Source organism: Nannobrachium achirus (genome assembly GCF_963921795.1).
Source record: "Nannobrachium achirus genome assembly, chromosome: 4".
Lineage (NCBI taxonomy): Eukaryota > Metazoa > Chordata > Actinopteri > Myctophiformes > Myctophidae > Nannobrachium > Nannobrachium achirus.
The window spans coordinates 26,769,516-26,786,966 of NC_137813.1; the positions used below are offsets into that span (position 1 = coordinate 26,769,516).

At 40.5% G+C, this 17,451-nt stretch overlaps 1 protein-coding gene across 1 annotated transcript; it reads left to right on the forward strand.

Annotated features, from left to right (window-relative positions):
• The first annotated feature begins 7,177 nt into the window (after nt 1-7,177).
• On the forward strand, nt 7,178-16,872 carry lgals2a (lectin, galactoside-binding, soluble, 2a). The gene is made up of 4 exons (XM_080724734.1): nt 7,178-7,241; nt 10,475-10,554; nt 12,033-12,204; nt 15,862-16,872. The coding sequence occupies exons 1-4, from the start codon at nt 7,236-7,238 to the stop codon at nt 16,006-16,008; spliced, it is 405 nt and encodes a 134-aa protein (XP_080580860.1). The 5' UTR covers nt 7,178-7,235; the 3' UTR covers nt 16,009-16,872.
• The last annotated feature ends 579 nt before the right edge of the window (nt 16,873-17,451 follow it).

Sequence of the window (17,451 nt, forward strand, 5' to 3'; positions counted from 1 at the left end):
AGTCTATGCTACTTCGCTCTTCCTTGAAGCAGATTATAAGGTTGGGGTGGAGTGGAGCTATGATGGGTCTACTCTATGCTGATGAGATTACATATCTTCAAGACGCTAGAAATATCATGGTAATGTAGAATTCATCTTTGAGGTCTTGAATGTCATGTTGAACTATGAAGGTTGAGTAAGTACATCACATTTCCATATGCTACGTGAACACATCACATTGTGACTGTAAGTAAGCTATGTAGGTACATTGCGAAGAAAGGGCTTGAAATCAAAGTTCACAGTATATCATTGCGACCGTAGGTCGCATTTACTACCAAAACCTCCACCGGCTGTCCGTCTGTGAGTCAGTGAGTCAGTGAGTGAGTCACACTTTTGCCCTGCTCATATCTCCACAACCGTTGCCCCCATCCATGCCAAATGTTGCACACACACTCCTTACCTGCCAAACTACAACCTCCAAGGACCCCCAGAGCTCCAGGGACCCCCAGGTCCCTGGGGGACCCCCAGGTGTAAATAAATGTCCCTCCGTGAGTGACACGTCACACGTCACACTTTTGCCCTGCTCATATCTCCACAACCGTTGCCCCCATCCATGCCACATTTTGCACACACACTCCTTACCTGGCAAACTACAACCTCCAAGGACCCCTGGTGTAAAAAATGACCACATGTGCAAAAATGACCAAATGACCACCCCAACGGGGCTGCTCACGGGGAATTCCTGGGGACCACCCACTCCTGGTGCTCCAGAACGGATGCAAAAGTGGTGGCGCCCCCAGTGGAGGACCCCCTCCACTGCAGCTCACATAAAATGCCGTAACTCGGGCTAGGAGCGTCCGGGAGAGCCGGGGCCGGTACCTATTCGTCCGCCAAGGCAACGCGGAGACCCCACCCCTCATTTCTCACATGGCCCTCTTCTAGCGCCACCTGCAGGCCGATTTTTAAAACACATTTTTGGACACTGCTCCTACAGTTTTTGCCCTAAAATCACGCAAATCGCTACACAGTATGTCTACACTCATCCCATCAACATTAATCTGTCCCATATAGCGCCACCTTCAGGCCGATTTTTAAAAAACACATTTTTGGACACTGCTCCTACAGATTTTGCCCTAAAATCACGGAAATCACTACACACCATGTCTACACTCATGTCATCAACATGGATCAGGAAGATTTTGGAAAACCCATTTTTGCCCTATTTGTGGAGATAAGCGACCATCTCCCGATTAGGGAGTCTTACTGGTACTCCCTAAATATTTCTGCACCGCTCACTTCGCACAGGTGCGATTTCAGGTTCAGATTTCAGATTGTGAATACTAAACTGCTCATGTTGAATTCGGCTAATTCATGGTTAGAACAGTTATTGATCGATCACGGCCATTTGATTGAAGACACACAAAGCATTATTATTATTATTATAGATTATTTAAAGAAAAACAAGGCTTGAAAATTGTCCACAATGTATCTCCCTAAATATATTTGCACCGCTCACTTCGCACGGGTGCGATTTTTTATTCAGATAATCCATGTGAAAACCATGAATGGCTCAGTTTAAAAAGGTTATTCATGTGTTGATAGGCCTGTTTAAAAAGACAGTTAATCTCTACTCAGACCACATTAAGTGTTTCACCCAGGTCCTCTTTATAAGTGACACAACTGTGCTTTCTTTCATTATCCCGCTGTGGAAGGCTTTGGCCGAAACATGTTTGTGGTTTGCCTGTGCCTTATCTCAATAAAAGTACCTGAAGGACACTTCTGTGAGTGCTGGCTTTCTTTTGCTGATATATGTCACTTCAAAGTCACCAGTTTCAACACAGGGTACTTATGTTATTTTGTTCTGCATTAGACCCATAGAGTATCGATTCTATCGTCTGTCTTGTGTCTTGCCAAGTTGTATAGAGACAACTAAGTGTCCAATGCTGATATTGTGGAGTTCTGTACCAAGTAATTTTTTTCCCTACTACTACAAATGTATCATGATGAGAGACTATAGATGAGATCAGCAAAAGGAACAGGTTAAAATCACTGGCCGACGTCATGACATTAACATAATACAGTATGTGGAATAGAGGACTTAAATGCTCCCTTGAGGGTTGTGGGTGAGGTGAGGACATGGTGTCGTTCACATCCACCGCTTGTTCTCTATCTGCCCCCAGATATGACCTTATTGTAAGGTGCACTGCTAAAACCCAAAGACCTAAGTTTGCTCAAAAGAATATCAATTACGTGTCAAGAGCCTTAGATGATCCAACATTACCAATGCTGTGGTACCTTCACATATCTGCTTTTGTCCTAGTGTAAAATATTAGATAGAGCAGAGAATTCATGAAGAAAATTACCTTTTTCATAATTTTCAATCAACAAGTTTGTTAGGCTATAATTGCAGGGAGTGTTGACTTCTGATCTTCAGGCAGAACTACTCTGCCACAATTGTATATGCATTTGTGCGTGTCTATCCATGTTTCATTTGTGTGTGTGTGTGTGTGTGTGTGTGTGTGTGTGTGTGTGTGTGTGTGTGTGTGTGTGTGTGTGTGTGTGTGTGTGTGTGTGTGTGTGTGTGTGTGTGTGTGTGTGTGTGTGTGTGTGTGTGTGTGTGTGTGTGTGTGTGCATGTGTGCGCGTGTATTTGTGTGTGCGTGTGTGCGTGCGTGCGTGCGTGGGTGTGCCCCTTTTTTAAGCAGGCATTGTTGAGTTGTTGTTGATAAGGAATTTACAAACAGACCATTGCTGTGATACAGGCTATCAATTGTCAATGTGTGTGATGTCCAATCCCAAACACTACTGTACACTTAATAAATTATAGTCCCTCCTCTCTCCCACACCCCTCTCACAGATGTGTCAACAAGCCTGCAACGACCAACGGCCATAAACAAACACTGCTGCTGTCCAGAGATTTAGATAATAGGTGTCAAGTTAGTATTTATGATATAAAATGTAATTTATGTTTGCACGTACATATGTATGAGACTTATGCAAAGTAATCATGTTACGTGTGGTTTATGTAGTATTAATGTAATAATGCATACTGTATCTAAGCATACAGTAGAGGATATTGGGCCCTAACCTCCGTTGAGAGCATTATAAACAAGTAGAAGAACACAGGAAGCCAGTGAAGTCTAGTTAAGACTGAAGTGATGTGCTCTCTCTTTTGTTTATGTTAGCAGTCTAGAAGCTGAGCTCTGATTAAGCTATATCCTTTCAAATTACTTTTTTGGAAAACCTGCAAAAATTGAATTATGACTTGAGATTAAGGCAGGAATTCAGGTCGCTATGTCTCTGAGCTCATCCTTTTTTGCTTTGGGGCCAACTGATGAGATTTCTATCTCATCCTGGTTTAATTTGACAAACTCATTATTACTTACCTATTTATTGACTGCAGACTGAAGTGTTTTGAGAGCTTATGTAACAGTTGACCGATGTTCAAGGCTCCAAGCAGACACAAATCCAGGAATGCAATTTTAGCTGTATGTATTCTTCTCCAAGAGTACTAACAGTCCCTGCACAAATATATACAGTGCAGTGCTGGCCAATACGAAAATACTAGAGAAAAAGTTGAATAAATAAATAACTTAAAATAAAACAACCCAAACGGTTAAGAACTCTTGCAGGCTATATACGCTTTCACAAAGGGCCCTGCATCTCTATCTGATTGTCTGTCCATGCAGACTCCTTTATATACTGTAGGGAGTAGATCCTACCAGGACACAGGAACAATTCCATTCCATTCCAATAACCCTTCCATACATTCCCCATAGCACACAAGTCACCTAAACATTCCTAAAGATGCACTCAATCATTGAGTTTATCTTTAGCAGTATCAGTGTGTGTGTGTGTGTGTGTATAGGGCACGGGCTATACCCTGTGACAGCTTAAGGCACAATTATACAATTGTGTATTATCACAGCATGTGTTCTCAATTAAATCATATGATAGTGGAAGTGGAAGCATAGTGAGAAGACACCAAACATGCACATCTTCTCCAAGACTAATGAAAATTTAGCTTCCTTGTTTGTTCCTGTAAGTCTATGTAGCCTAATGTATATTCAGAACCAGTTTAGAATATACGCTGAGTAGTCAAAACCTAGCTCTCAAGGTAATTTATGAGGATTTCATGGTTAATTTTACGAAGCTAAACTTACTAGGCCAAAACCAAGAAGAACCAAAACATAAACATGCAATATTAACTCCAGAGCTGGATCTCTGAATCTGCTTGTCAGGCCCAGGTCCAGACCAGGGACCCAAAGGTCACTGAACAGTGTCAGTGGCTTTACCAAGGCACACTAATGGGCATGTCAAAATCTAAAGGCACATCTGTGTTAGCAGATATTCAAGCGCACAATGTTTTGCATCACATTCACAACACATTGTGAGCTTGCCATTTTTGCCATTTTTCTTATTTGTGAAAATACATTGATTTATTGATTGATTGATTGATTGATTGATTGATTGATTGATTGATTGATTGATTTAAAACATTGTGTCCATAATGACTGGACCAAAATAGGCACACCAGATTCAAAGTGACTAAATATAAGTTATATATTTCTTTAGGATAGAGAATTTCCCTCTGCATTGTGAAATGAGTGTAGATTAAATAAAATAATAATTGTATAGTATATTGTGCAATGATAATGTGTCAAAAGATCTCAATGCACACCTAGACTGCTCTACTGTAAGGGCTGAGGCATGCAGTCTTAGGCCAACTCCCATTTTAAGGGATGTATTAATAATATTTATGACTCTGTTTGAAATCTATATATTCTTTAAGACTCTCCTAAAGCATATAGAAGGAACAGGGTCAAGACAGAAAGGGGAAGACTGAACACTGTCAGCTGGTGAAAAAGGCTATCGGATGTGTCAGTGAGTCACGGATATAGGCCTACTAAGTGAAAGTTTCTTTTAAGTGAAAGTTTCTTTTTTTCTCTCTCTCTTTTCACTTTTTCCCCTTTCCTCATTCCCCTCTCAAGTCATCTCAATGCAAAGCTGCCATACGTGCTTACATTAACAGCTATACAGTCTTTAGCAGTTACAAATATTTAGCTGTCTCCCAGGCAACATAGCGATGCCTATTTTTACATGCCTGGTGGCCCTCTGGCCTGCGTTCTTCTCTCCTTGCTGTCTGACTAACTCAACTACAATGTTGTAGTAATGGCCTAAAGTAATAAATTATCTATAATTATTTTCATATTAACACATCTGCCGCCCAGCCCGTTTATAAACGTTCTATTTTGCCCAGCTATTTACCGCCCAGCCCGTTTATAAACGTTCTATAGTCTTTTCATTGTTTTACAATTGATGGTGCTCCGGTGCTGCCTGTGACTTAATACAGTAGGGCAACATCAAAGGGAACCAGGTCATTCACGTGAATGAAGAAAAAAGGTCAAAAAACTGCATTGAAATACATGTTATCAGGCAATCCAAATACAAGAGAGAGAGAGGGAGAAAAGTCTGCAGCTGTTTTAGACGCGACAAGCCAGGCTAGCCAGCTAGCCAGCTGAGGAGAAAAAAGAAAGAAAAAAAAAGATCGGTTGGGTGGCTCGGTTGAGATTTGAATATAGGATATTTATAGTTAGAGTTAGAGTTTAGATAGTTGATTGATAGCCTAGAGATGACAGTAGAATTCGTTTAGATTTGAGTGTATTTAGGTGAAGACACTCTGTATTTATAGTGGGAGAGGAGGAGTGAGTGTGTAGAACGCGCACACACACAGGGGTGTCACAAGGGGGGAGTGCGAGTGGAAACCCTACACTACTAGGGCCCAAGGTGGAGGGGACATAATTATTTTATACTTTAGCTATTGAAAAATAGCAGATCTACAAGCTCACAGCGCGGCACTCTGCGAGCTTGTACATCTGCTATTTTTGAAATCCCCCCTATGAAGAACAATCATGGGGGTCCCGCAGTGAATCCTTGTGGCCAGGGCCCAGATTTTGGTGCGACACCCCTGGCCACACGCAGCAAAACAACATCCATCCATACGACACGACACACAATGAAAAAAACGGAAAAAACCAGGGTCCTACCTGATACACTGTCACCTCCTCCCCCCCAGTGCACTCCTGGCTCGTAAAGATATTCCATTGATAAACAAACAGTCTGCTGGCTCGTAAAACTATAATCCATGTGGCTAAACAACAGTAAGGAAAATGATCCAATGGTCCAGCAAACTTTTCTCTGCATCGATCTGAGTTTCCGTTAGCTAAGAAATCACGTGACATAACACAGGCAGGGGCGTCAATTGGGTATGGCAGGGGTATGCAGCTGCCAATGCCATACCTTGGCTACAGGGGGAAATAATAAAAATGTACTTTTCATCGTGCCTGCACGAGGGCACGCGTGCAAGACACTAGCCATGTTGCCATACCTTAGCTTGTTCTGAACTGACGCCACTGAACACAGGTGTTCCACAGGGGCGCGTGCGTGCTCGCGCATGTGGATGTGCGCGCGCATGTGGGGTGTGTGTGTGTGTGTGTGTGTGTGTGTGTGTGTGTGTGCGCGTGTGTTTGTGTGTGTGCCTGAAATGTCATAGGAGGAGCTCAGGGTGGTCCTTGTGCTTCGTGACGTTCGCGCGTGCGCGTGCATGCGCATGCATGTGTGTGAGTGTGTGCGTGTGTGTTGAGACTGAGTACACAGTGCCACAGTGCCAATTATTGGCTTGAAACAACAAAATCAACCCAATAAGAGACTTATTCATGTTATTTCATAAAAAGCCTTTTTTCTAGCCTTTTTAAACAAATTAGGCCATTTGGGGCAGGCGCAGTAGTCGCTAATAAATTCATTGAAAAATCATCATGGAACATAAAACTCTTGTTTATTTTTTTTTATAAAGTATAGATTTTAATCTTTCCATCGGTATACTCAATTTGTTCATAGACATAGAAACAAATTTTCAAAATATTACATTACAAATGAGTCAAAATGCTCCAAAACCCTGACATGTTTTGGAAGAGTTTAATAAAAAACGTGGGGCAGGCAATGTGTTAATACAATTCACAGTCTTCTCTCCTATGTGCTGCTGGATAGTGTATTTAGATCCAAGTCTAATATCACCAAGTCACCATGCAGTCTTCCCTAGTAGGCACGATTCTATTGGCTACTTAAAACGTCTGTCAAGTAAGGCTGACACATGCTTACTATAAAGAGACTGTGAGTGTGCAGTTCTGCCCCGACGCACCAGCACTCTCTCTCTCTTTCTCTCTCTCTACTTTGTACCAGACAGGATCTGCAGGCAAAATGAGTGTAAGTATCATTCTCACACTATACTTTCCTCCTGTTTTATGCTGTTGTCTTTTTATATTTTATACTTGGGTTGGGCTAACTTACATTAGCCATGCTTTGAACACTAATGACAGCTGCTTGACTGTGCCAGCACCTTTGTCTACTTGTGTTCACAACTTCCGTAGGTTTTTGCAGTTGCGCATATTACGAAATACATTTTAGTAACTTCCTTTTTTGTCTGAGACATCTGCTTTTGCATGTTCTTTCAATTACCATTTATGGTCAAAATATTTAGGCTGCTGCCAAACAGGGTCTGACCACATAGGCAAACAAAATTATCATCCACCTCATAGTAACCTATGTGGAAGCTATTAACAATTTAATTTGGCTACAATAAATAAGTTGTATTTTAATGCAACAGATTTATTATTATAATACCGTATAGCACTTAATTTCTCAATAGTTATATCCCAAATCCACTCAAACATAAATAGCACTTGTCCATTCTAATCACGTGGCCTTTTTCTTTTCTTTTTTTCTATAATAGGCCTTTTCTCCCATGCAGTAGTCATGATATTATTGACACATATGATTGTGTAATGAGCTTCCTCAACACATGGTGTTACTGGTGTAAAGATACAATGTAGGCACTATATCACTTCAGCTATTTGTTGTTCACAGGGGTAAATGTTTTGCAGAAACGCAGGCTTAAAATTATATTAAGGGTTGTGAAATCGAGGTTGCAGTTCAAAGTGGTCAATTGCTATTTTAAGATTTGATGTAATCTCTTTGGGTAAAAGAAGGCATTTTGGAACAGCATGTGATTTGAGTTTGTGCTACTGTAAGGGAATCCTAGTTTCACTACAAAAGGCTTATTGTACATTTCTAATTTACCAGAGGCCATCAGATGAATGCATCACACAGCAGCTGTAGTACAATTACATTTATTTAGTGAATTTATTAACACTAAACGGACGCAAATTGAACCAATTGATTTCAATTTAAGTTGTATTATGAACATGAACTTGTCAATTGTTTTTTGTGGAGACCAAATCCATTTCTTAATGTGGGGTCTGACCGCCCGGGGGAACTAAATAGACTGTGGGTTGCTGTGGCCAAAAGAATATTGGCCGTCGTTGGAATTTAACAGGTTGAAAGTCACTGCTTTACTGTATGCTATTGTATATTTAATGGGTGTGTTTCTGGACAGTGGAGAGCCCGGCACCAGCTGTCTCGTGTCTCTGACAGGGGAGAGGCTGGGAGGTGGGTCGGCATGTCACACACACATAGGGATTTCTACTCCTTGCAGTGTGTGTTATGATGTTGACTTGTTGCCAAGTCCAGCCCCATACGACCCCAGCCCCAGCCCTAATGAAGTTTACAGTTACACTGTACAGTAGGACTAGCATGGAAAGAATTTGGTCTCACTCTATGTTCACCCATCCCCTTCATTCAAGCTTTCATTGGGCTGTTCGTTCCTCTTTCTGATCCGTGTCTTTTTTTTAGCCCACATTTATGGGAAAACTAAACCTTTTTGATAAAAAATTGGCAATACTTTTTTCTTTTCTTTGTTGCCAAGCTGGTGTCGGTCACAAAATAACCAAACCATTTTGGTGAAAAACAGGGTGGAAGTAGGCTACAACCTATGTGACTACATTTCTCATACAATGTTTCACAACCTTCTTGCAACATACTTTTGCTTTTAGTCTTTACTTTATTTAGATAGGAAAGTATCTGAGATTCAGGAAGAATTACAGAGGGGAAGACATAACACTCCAGCTGGAATCGAACCCTGGGACGTGATTACAAACTTTATCCACCATTGATGACATTTCCTAAACGTTATCAGCAGCTACAGTATTGCCTTGAGAAACAGTGCATGTCCCAAAGACCTTAGGATAGATTTTTTTTTGGGATAGGGAGTTAATAAATCAAAATTTGCTCCTGCTCTTTCAAAACAAAAAAGTATTTTCAGGAACTGAAAGTGCTTATGTTTTTATTGTATCTTTTGCCAGTGGTTTTTTTAAGAGCCCTCAATTCAGAAACCATGAAACTTAAGAAAACGTCAACGAACACACTACAGTCATGTAGGCTAATTATTACCTGGCAGTGGCTAAATGTAAATTATTCCACTGTAAATGATTGTGAGTCACAGATGCACTAAAACAACATAATGACTGCATCACTGTCTGCTGTGCTCATACAGTCATTAGACAGGTATTTGATACACATGTTTAACCATCGGTTGGAAGAGATGTCAGTTGTCAAAGGGCTGCTAAGGCTGTAATTGGACTTGGGGGAGAATGGTGAGCAGTGGTGGTCTGTGACACTACAGTAATCACTGTACAACTCCCATATTCCCATCATGCCTAATGTACAGTACAGTCCTGGATTGGAAGTGGGTTCTGCTGTGCTCAGCCTTTTTTCTTCTGCACTAGCCATCCACTTAGGGGCCGTTGAGGAAAATGTGACTCATTTAAACAACAGCCTTCCCCCATCATTTGTCAGACATTTTTAACGTCTCCTACGCCAAAAAGTCAGTGCATGGAAATCTGGGAACGGCATCCAAGACCGGGATAAGAACCGGTAGGAATCTGTGAGCAGTCCTATGATGGGAGAGAGTGATTGGAAACATGTGTTGTATTATTTGAATGTATGGGGCCAGGGTTAAGATGAAATGGTTCAGCACATTAAAACTTGAAGCTACCTCTGGTTCCACCAGTGTGGTTCCGCTTCTGCCAGTGTCCCAGGCTTTCAATGCTTTGTGCCAGAACTAACCTAACGTGGACATTCTATGGCCCCGACAGATCTCATCGGCTCCTCCGGCGTCTCGAAATGGACGCGGCGGGGGACATGACTCCTGCTGCTGTCCGCTTTGAGTGAATGAGGAAGTGGTCCACGGTGGAAAACGAGTGATAAATCATAGCGATTTTATAATTATAATGGATAAGCCTATAAACAAACCAGTTCACATGAACATTACTGATGTAAAATAAGATATCTGAATGGCTACATTATTTTTTTCAGTGCTCAAAGTTATATCATCATCATCTAGTTGTATTATTAATGAATGTGAAATGCAACTCTTGAAACCACAGAAGCAATATTATGGTTTTAACAAGATGCAAGATGTACTGAACACAGAGTGTAGCATATCATTACATCAGAGTATTGTATAACAGTGTTCTCTCTCTCTCTCTCTCTTTCTCTCTCTCTCTCTCTCTCTCTCTCTCTCTCTCTCTCTCTGCATATAGGGAATGACTATTAGGAACATGTCCTTCAAGGTCGGACAGACCTTGACCCTAGCAGGTATCCCCAAACCTGATGCCACCAAGTAAGTGTCCCTGAATCATACAGACTTTCTGTAACATATCTTAGTACTCTACATTGCTTCTAACTAATCTTGCTTAACTTCTATACCAGTGTTTCTCAAATGGGGGCACGTGTACCCCTAGGGGTACGCGGAGGTACTGCAGCGGGTACTCAAGATAATGGCCCCCAAAAAGAAAAATAGAAGTATAAACCATGATACTATTATTCATAGTTAAATAACTACAATTGAATTAGAAGGAGAAAAAACTTTTACTATTATGTTTAATGATGACACCAGTAGTTGCCAACCCAAATTACATATAAGGCTACCAGGCAACTGGTATGTGTTTGAATGTTGTTTGAATATACTGTTACTAGAATTTTGCGGGCGCTTTGCTGTTAAAAGTTGTTATCCTTATGCATAGATTAAAAGCTGCCGTTTCATTTGCCGTGATGTTGAAAGTGAACACGGTAACACGTGTGAAATCAGTGGTGGAAAAAGTACTCACATGTTACTAAAAGTATCAATGAGCAGAGTGAGATCAGCATGACAGAACACTTAGCTTAAATGGGACTAATAGTAGATTCAAGTTAGAAGAAAGGCTTAGCTTACAAAACTGCAGACGAATTGACAGGAAGGGTGTAAATGTTAATGTGTCTGATAGCTGAATGTTTGTGAGACAAAAATTGTGAAAGAAATGGTTTATCTGCAATTGTGTCTGGATTCTTAACCGTTGACAAGACAAAAGTTATGAAAGTACTGTAGCTGTTTATCTGCACTTGAATCTGAACTTGTGGGCTATGTTTCTCTGTTCTTCCCTATTCTGAGATATTGTAGATATTTTGCGAAACTCTCCTCCAGAGAACACCACAATTCTTTCACATTTCACAAGCCCTAGTTGCTTATTTTTGGCTTATTTTTTATAGACCTGGTTGCTTGTTGTGTTTTGTTTGTCATGTCTAACTCACGACTAAGATGTTATGGCCACAGTGTTGAAACTCTCACTCCCTTTTTTTTTTTTTTTGTGATGTTAGATTCTTGAAAAGGGGGGTTATACTGTTATATACCGCTAGTTATGGTTTTAATTGCAGTTGGGAAAATGTTGTTGTCGGGTAAAGGGGGTACTTGGATTCAAAAATCTGCGAAAGGGGGTACTCTAGCCAAAAAAGATTGAGAAACACTGTTCTATACTGTACTATACTATTTCTTGACATACTGTGCAATCGTAAGATATTATGAAATGTACATTTAAAGGTGTTTTCTTCTTGGTATAAATTATCTGTCTTTCTTATAACTATGTTTCTCCAAGTGTATTACTTGTAACTTTTTTGTATAATATTAAATATCTATTTGTTTTATGTACATTGTTATTATTTTGACATATTACATCCATTTCATTCATGAAACGGATTTACTGCAGACATGAAGTATAAGACAACGTTTTGTACGTACAACCTCCTGGAAAACTGAATGTACCTGTTTGTGTCTGTGTGCCATAGTTTTGCATTGAACATCGGCCCCAATGACAAGGACATCGTGCTGCACATGAATCCTCGATTCAATGCCCACGGAGACGAGAACGCTGTGGTGTGCAACTCCTACCAGGAGGGCAACTGGTGCGAGGAGCATCGCGAGGGAGGCTTCCCCTTCAAGCTGGGAGAGGAGTTTAAGGTGCGTGTGTGTGTGTGTGTGTGTGTGTGTGTGTGTGTGTGTGTGTGTGTGTGTGTGTGTGTGTGTGTGTGTGTGTGTGTGCGCGTGCGTGTGTCATCAGCCTCAGTGCTTCCATGCACGTGGTGTGAAATCTTCCCCGTTACCTGCAGCGGGTCAGGAGCTAGAGGGGCCGTCAAGGAACCGCATGGTTCCGTGTTGCATCCCCAGTTACTCCTGCCTCTGCAGGGGTGTAAATGGGTGAATGTAATACACAATGAAGTTCTTTGGATAAAGCTAAGCTTAATACAGATCCAGATCTAGAAAATAAAAATTGAATATTGAGTAAAAAGGTGCATTTGAAAATTCCCACCATGGCTACTGGAGGGCGGCGCACTCACGTATAGTTTGTATTGGCCAGTGCGCTCGGGGTGCCCAGTGCTGTAGGCCCAGTAGTGCTTTCGAGGCCGGACGCGACCGGACGCCGTGTGGTCAATATATTTCCCACATGCACACGCACGGATGGCAGTGCATGCTGCTAGAACCATGGAGTTATAGGCTATTAGAGTGACGACGCGCCATAGCCTATCTAATCAAATGACTATTTGCAGGTTTACCAGGTTTACCAGTGAGTGATGGGCTTGCGCATATGGATAGGCTACTTTGACTGACACCTAGGTTTCCAGCAGTGACTGTAGCCTATGTGCATTGTGCGTTGCGTCCTCATAGGCTACATGGCTCCATTACTGTGGTCGGTACTGTTTGAGATTCGTTCAGCGCAGTATTTTCTATTTGCTCCATGCGCACATTTAGGCACGCACACATCTCAAGGCGCGTGCATGTGACGTCAATAAATGACCTTCAACATTAACTCCCGGGGAGCCCGGATTCGAACTAGGAACCCTTCGTGTTCTAATGACGGTTTCTCTACCCCTAATCTATGCCGCCCCTGGTGCCTAGTCATCAGCTTGTCATCAGCTTGTCATCAGCACGTCATCAGCAAGAAAGAGAGTTTCAGAATGGAAACGAATTAGGCCGAACAGCGGCCATTGCTCTCTTCACCGATGTATTTTTGTACCTTCTTAAACACTCTCAAACTTCTTTTTTGTGGCACCGAATTTACTTTTAAGATATTTTAGGATAGTATTTAGTTGTTTGAACGTCATATGTGTGGTCAATTCACCATGACAGAGCCTATGTAAAAATATTACCACAGGAAAATCTCGATAGTCCGAGGTCCCATTAGTCTGAGTAAGGTTGGCGTTGGCAGGTTAGCCTCGGACTATGGGACCTCGGTCTAATGACACATTGAAACAGCTCTACGCTGAACTTACCAAGATTAAACTACTTATTTCAGTCATTACCCTGTCCCATCCCACCATTATTCTTTAAAAATGTAAACGCAGATATTTCTAAATTTCTCTGGAACCACAAAAAAGTGCGAATCTCTTTGGCCACTTTATGTAAACCCTATAAAGAAGGAGGTTTAGCTCTGCCTAATCTCAAGTTATACTACTGGTCAGCTCAAATTAAACGAATGACTGAATGGTTTCATGATTCCGAAGATTCTCTTTGGAAACCAATAGAATCCCAATTCAGTCACCCAATTCCGCTAAAAACTATTCCATTTATAAACAAGAGTTTGGCAGGGCCGAACAAATCCTTCGTAATTAATAGTATCTTATCAGTCTGGCCAAATTGTAAGAGATACTGCAAAATTAACAAGCATATATCTGTACTTTCACCCATTTCTCATAATCCCGATTTTCCAGCAAGCTTAAGTGAGATAGGTTTACATAGGTGGACTATTAAAGGTGTTAACAATCTGGGTTGTCTATTCAGAGACACAGACATGAAATCCTTTTCAGAGGTAAAGGAAGAATATGGTCTGTCCTCTACAAACCTTTTTCAGTACTTACAGGTGAGACACTTTTTACAATCCTTGATTAAGAAAAACGTATTTAGATTTCAAGTAGACGAAATAGAAAAAATGTTTTTCAGTAATCAATCTATGTCTAAATTGACTTCAAAGATCTATAAAACTCTTAATGGAGAGTGACCTCATCCTTCCAACCTCTGAAAAGGCTTAAATCTAACTATAGAGCAAGAAACATGGACAATGATATGTGCAAAAGTAAATCCATCTTCGCTCCCCGCTAGAGTGCTGGAACACAATTATAAATTTATTTTTAAAACGTTTCTAACTCCAGTTTGTTTAAACAAAATGTCCCAGGAGTATTCGCCATTGTGTAATAAATGTAAATTAACTTTGGGTACATATTCACACATGTTCTGGTTTTGTTCCAAAATCAAACCCATTTGGCAAACAATTCACGCTTCAATTGAAAAAATCTTCAAGTTAAAACTGAGAAAATCTCCTATTTTATACCTGTTGGGAGTGGATCTAAATGTACCCATGAGCTCTTCACATCGGAAGCTGTTCGATTTCTTTAGGTTTCTGGCCAAAAAATGTATTTTGACGTTATGGAAGACCGATGAAATCCCAAACGAACATATGTGGATGGCCCAAATAATGTCTTTGTTACCCCTGGAGAGGCTTAAGTATGAATTGCAAGACAAGGCAGAGGTGTTTCTTGAAGTATGGTCCCCCTTCTTAGACTTTCTAGAAGGGGGCAACTGATTTAGATTGGCTTATGATCCTTACTGTATGTAAGTTTGGTTATGATAATATGATCGACATCCCACCACCATGTACGCACACGGCTGTTTTTGGAGCTTCTTACCACTTGATATGTATATATATTTCTTTCCCTCCCCCGTTATTTGTCTTATTATCTGTATGTATGATTTCCTGTATGTCTTTTGTCTTATGTGTAGTCAAAGTCTGTTAGTCCTGTTTGTCTGAAAAAAAAAAAAATGAAAAAAAAAATAACAAAAAAGAAACAGCTCTACGCTCCCCATGTGTGTATGTCAACGCTGTGGCATACACATGCAATGTTTATGTGTAGCCTACTTTCTATTTTGGAAGTACATTTGCATGGAAATGCCCACAGACAGCACGCACACTACATACACAGAGCATAATATAGCAGGGGCCATAACTTGATTATTCTTTGTTATGCTAAAGAAAATGCCAAGTGCAACCTGATCATTATATAATGACTTTTGTCATTTCTGGTTTACACAATATTCAGTTTTTTAGATGGATCTGTAGGAATGCAGAGTAGACCATTTACAATTTCTGCTCTCCATGAGTGACCTCTGGTGGAATCTTTGTGTCATTGCACTTCAACATATTCAACTCATGGGCCATGGGGTTGACATAATGATTACAGATTCCAAAAACATTATTGTTCATCAAATAGTGATAGTGAAAATGTTTCAAGGTGAGGGGCAACACAATAGAACTTCATATAACAACATAAAAAGCATTTTATTTATATATTTGTAAATATTCATGATAGTCAAATGGACTATCTCACTATTGTGATATCGCCGTGGGAATGAAAGAGTCCTTGTTTTGCATTTTCTTTTAGCCAGAGGAACCTTGAAATGGCAGCATAATGGGACTGGGAGTAACTAAAAGGAGTGGTGAAGGGGTGTGAAGGGTTCTTGATAATGGAATCTGCATTTATTTTACTTTTTACTGCATGGTTGTAGAGCTCTTTTATGATCTCTCTCTCTTTATCTCTCTCTCTCTCTCTCTCTCCCTCCTTATAGATCACTATTACGTTCACTCCAGCGGAGTTCCTGGTGGTTTTGAGCGACGGTTCTGAGATCCACTTCCCCAACCGCATTGGTGCTGACAAGTATCAGTATATCTTCTTTGAAGGGGACGTCCGTATCACGAGCATTGAAATCAAGTAGAATGTATCTTAATGCTCCTGCTGCAGCCAGGCCAAAGGACATACCCACCCAAACAACACAAATGCATTTGTTAGGTTAACTTGTTTTTGTTTTGTTTTCTTGTTTTAGTTTACTATTGCATCGGGGTTATGAATTGTCCTAGCATCATGGCTACTGAAATCTGTCCCCAAAGCTACCTACTGTAGCTCATGTGAATCCATTAAAATTTGCAATATGACGTTTGAATAAAATGGAAATAGGAATATTATTCCACCGGCGTCTCAAACCAGGGATGGTGACCATATGTGGCCAAATCCCAGAGCTAAAGAACCAAAGTCAGGCGATTGATGAGCATACGTATGGGGTAACTAAAAACATGTTCTAACTGCAGTGCCTTATACATGTTGCATTAGTAATACCTGTTAATATTACACTCAGACCCAGACAAATGTTCATTCTCCTAATGCTCATTTATATTTTGATAGGCTACTTTGTTCAGATGAAAATAAGATTTGTTTGGTATAGGCCTACAATGAAGTATAAATTAGTCTTCACAGTGGCCGTGTCAACGAGTGGCAGATGCAACAGAGCCAAGGATAGAAAAAACGGACACGCACAACATATATAGATAGATAGATATAGACATGCAAACACCACACACAGTGTTATTTCCTTGAATGCCTGCCACAACTCAAAAGCTTGCACTAACAAGAGTTTTATTTGACAGTATTATTATAGTTGCAGGTTAACATTTAAGTCGATAAACCACTGCATAAAATGTATTCAAGCGTTCTGCGCGGTGCCTTGACGTTCTGTGTCAATTCTACTTTTCACTCCCTCGTATACGACAGACATTCCAGAATTGTAATGCCTAACTATGGTCTTCAAAACCACATGCATTAAAAAACATGTTTTTTGATCAAATCCCGCCTTTGGTGAATCACTTTAGTAATGTTGGACTTCCATTTTCCTTGATTTAAGTATTGTTTTGTTATAAGCTGTTACAGCACTGACACCTGAATCACTGACAACACTCACAAGTCTGTAGTGCAATAGCTAATTAATGAAATTATCATAAGAATCATTGCCTTTGTTTGACACTGATTTTATTTCTTCATTTAGGCCTAATAGAATGTTCCCATTGCTTTGACGTGATGTCGTGAAACATTTTCTGCACATAGCCTAATCTATTCCTCTCTCTTCGCGCTCAATCAGTGAACTATCATTATGATCATTATGTTAATTACAGGATAATATGAGTAATAGTTTAATCAGTTCTGCATTTCCTCTCATTTTACGCTTGTTAGGTCCCACCATAGATGGAATAGCCTCCTCTCACAATTAGCAATGAACTTGGTGAGACAGGGGATTTCATTAATAGATTTGACTGGACAAGTGCAGAGGAGTTCCTTAAACAGCATTTCATGCTTAATCTCTAGGGGTGTAACGATACATTTTAATAGC

What these genes read in the sequence shown, in the direction of transcription:
- lgals2a (XM_080724734.1), top strand. An exon ending in CCCAAACCTGATGCCACCAA is followed by an intron (nt 10,555 to 12,032) that starts GTAAGTGTCCCT and finishes TGTGTGCCATAG; the next exon opens with TTTTGCATTGAACATCGGCC. An exon ending in AGCTGGGAGAGGAGTTTAAG is followed by an intron (nt 12,205 to 15,861) that starts GTGCGTGTGTGT and finishes CCCTCCTTATAG; the next exon opens with ATCACTATTACGTTCACTCC.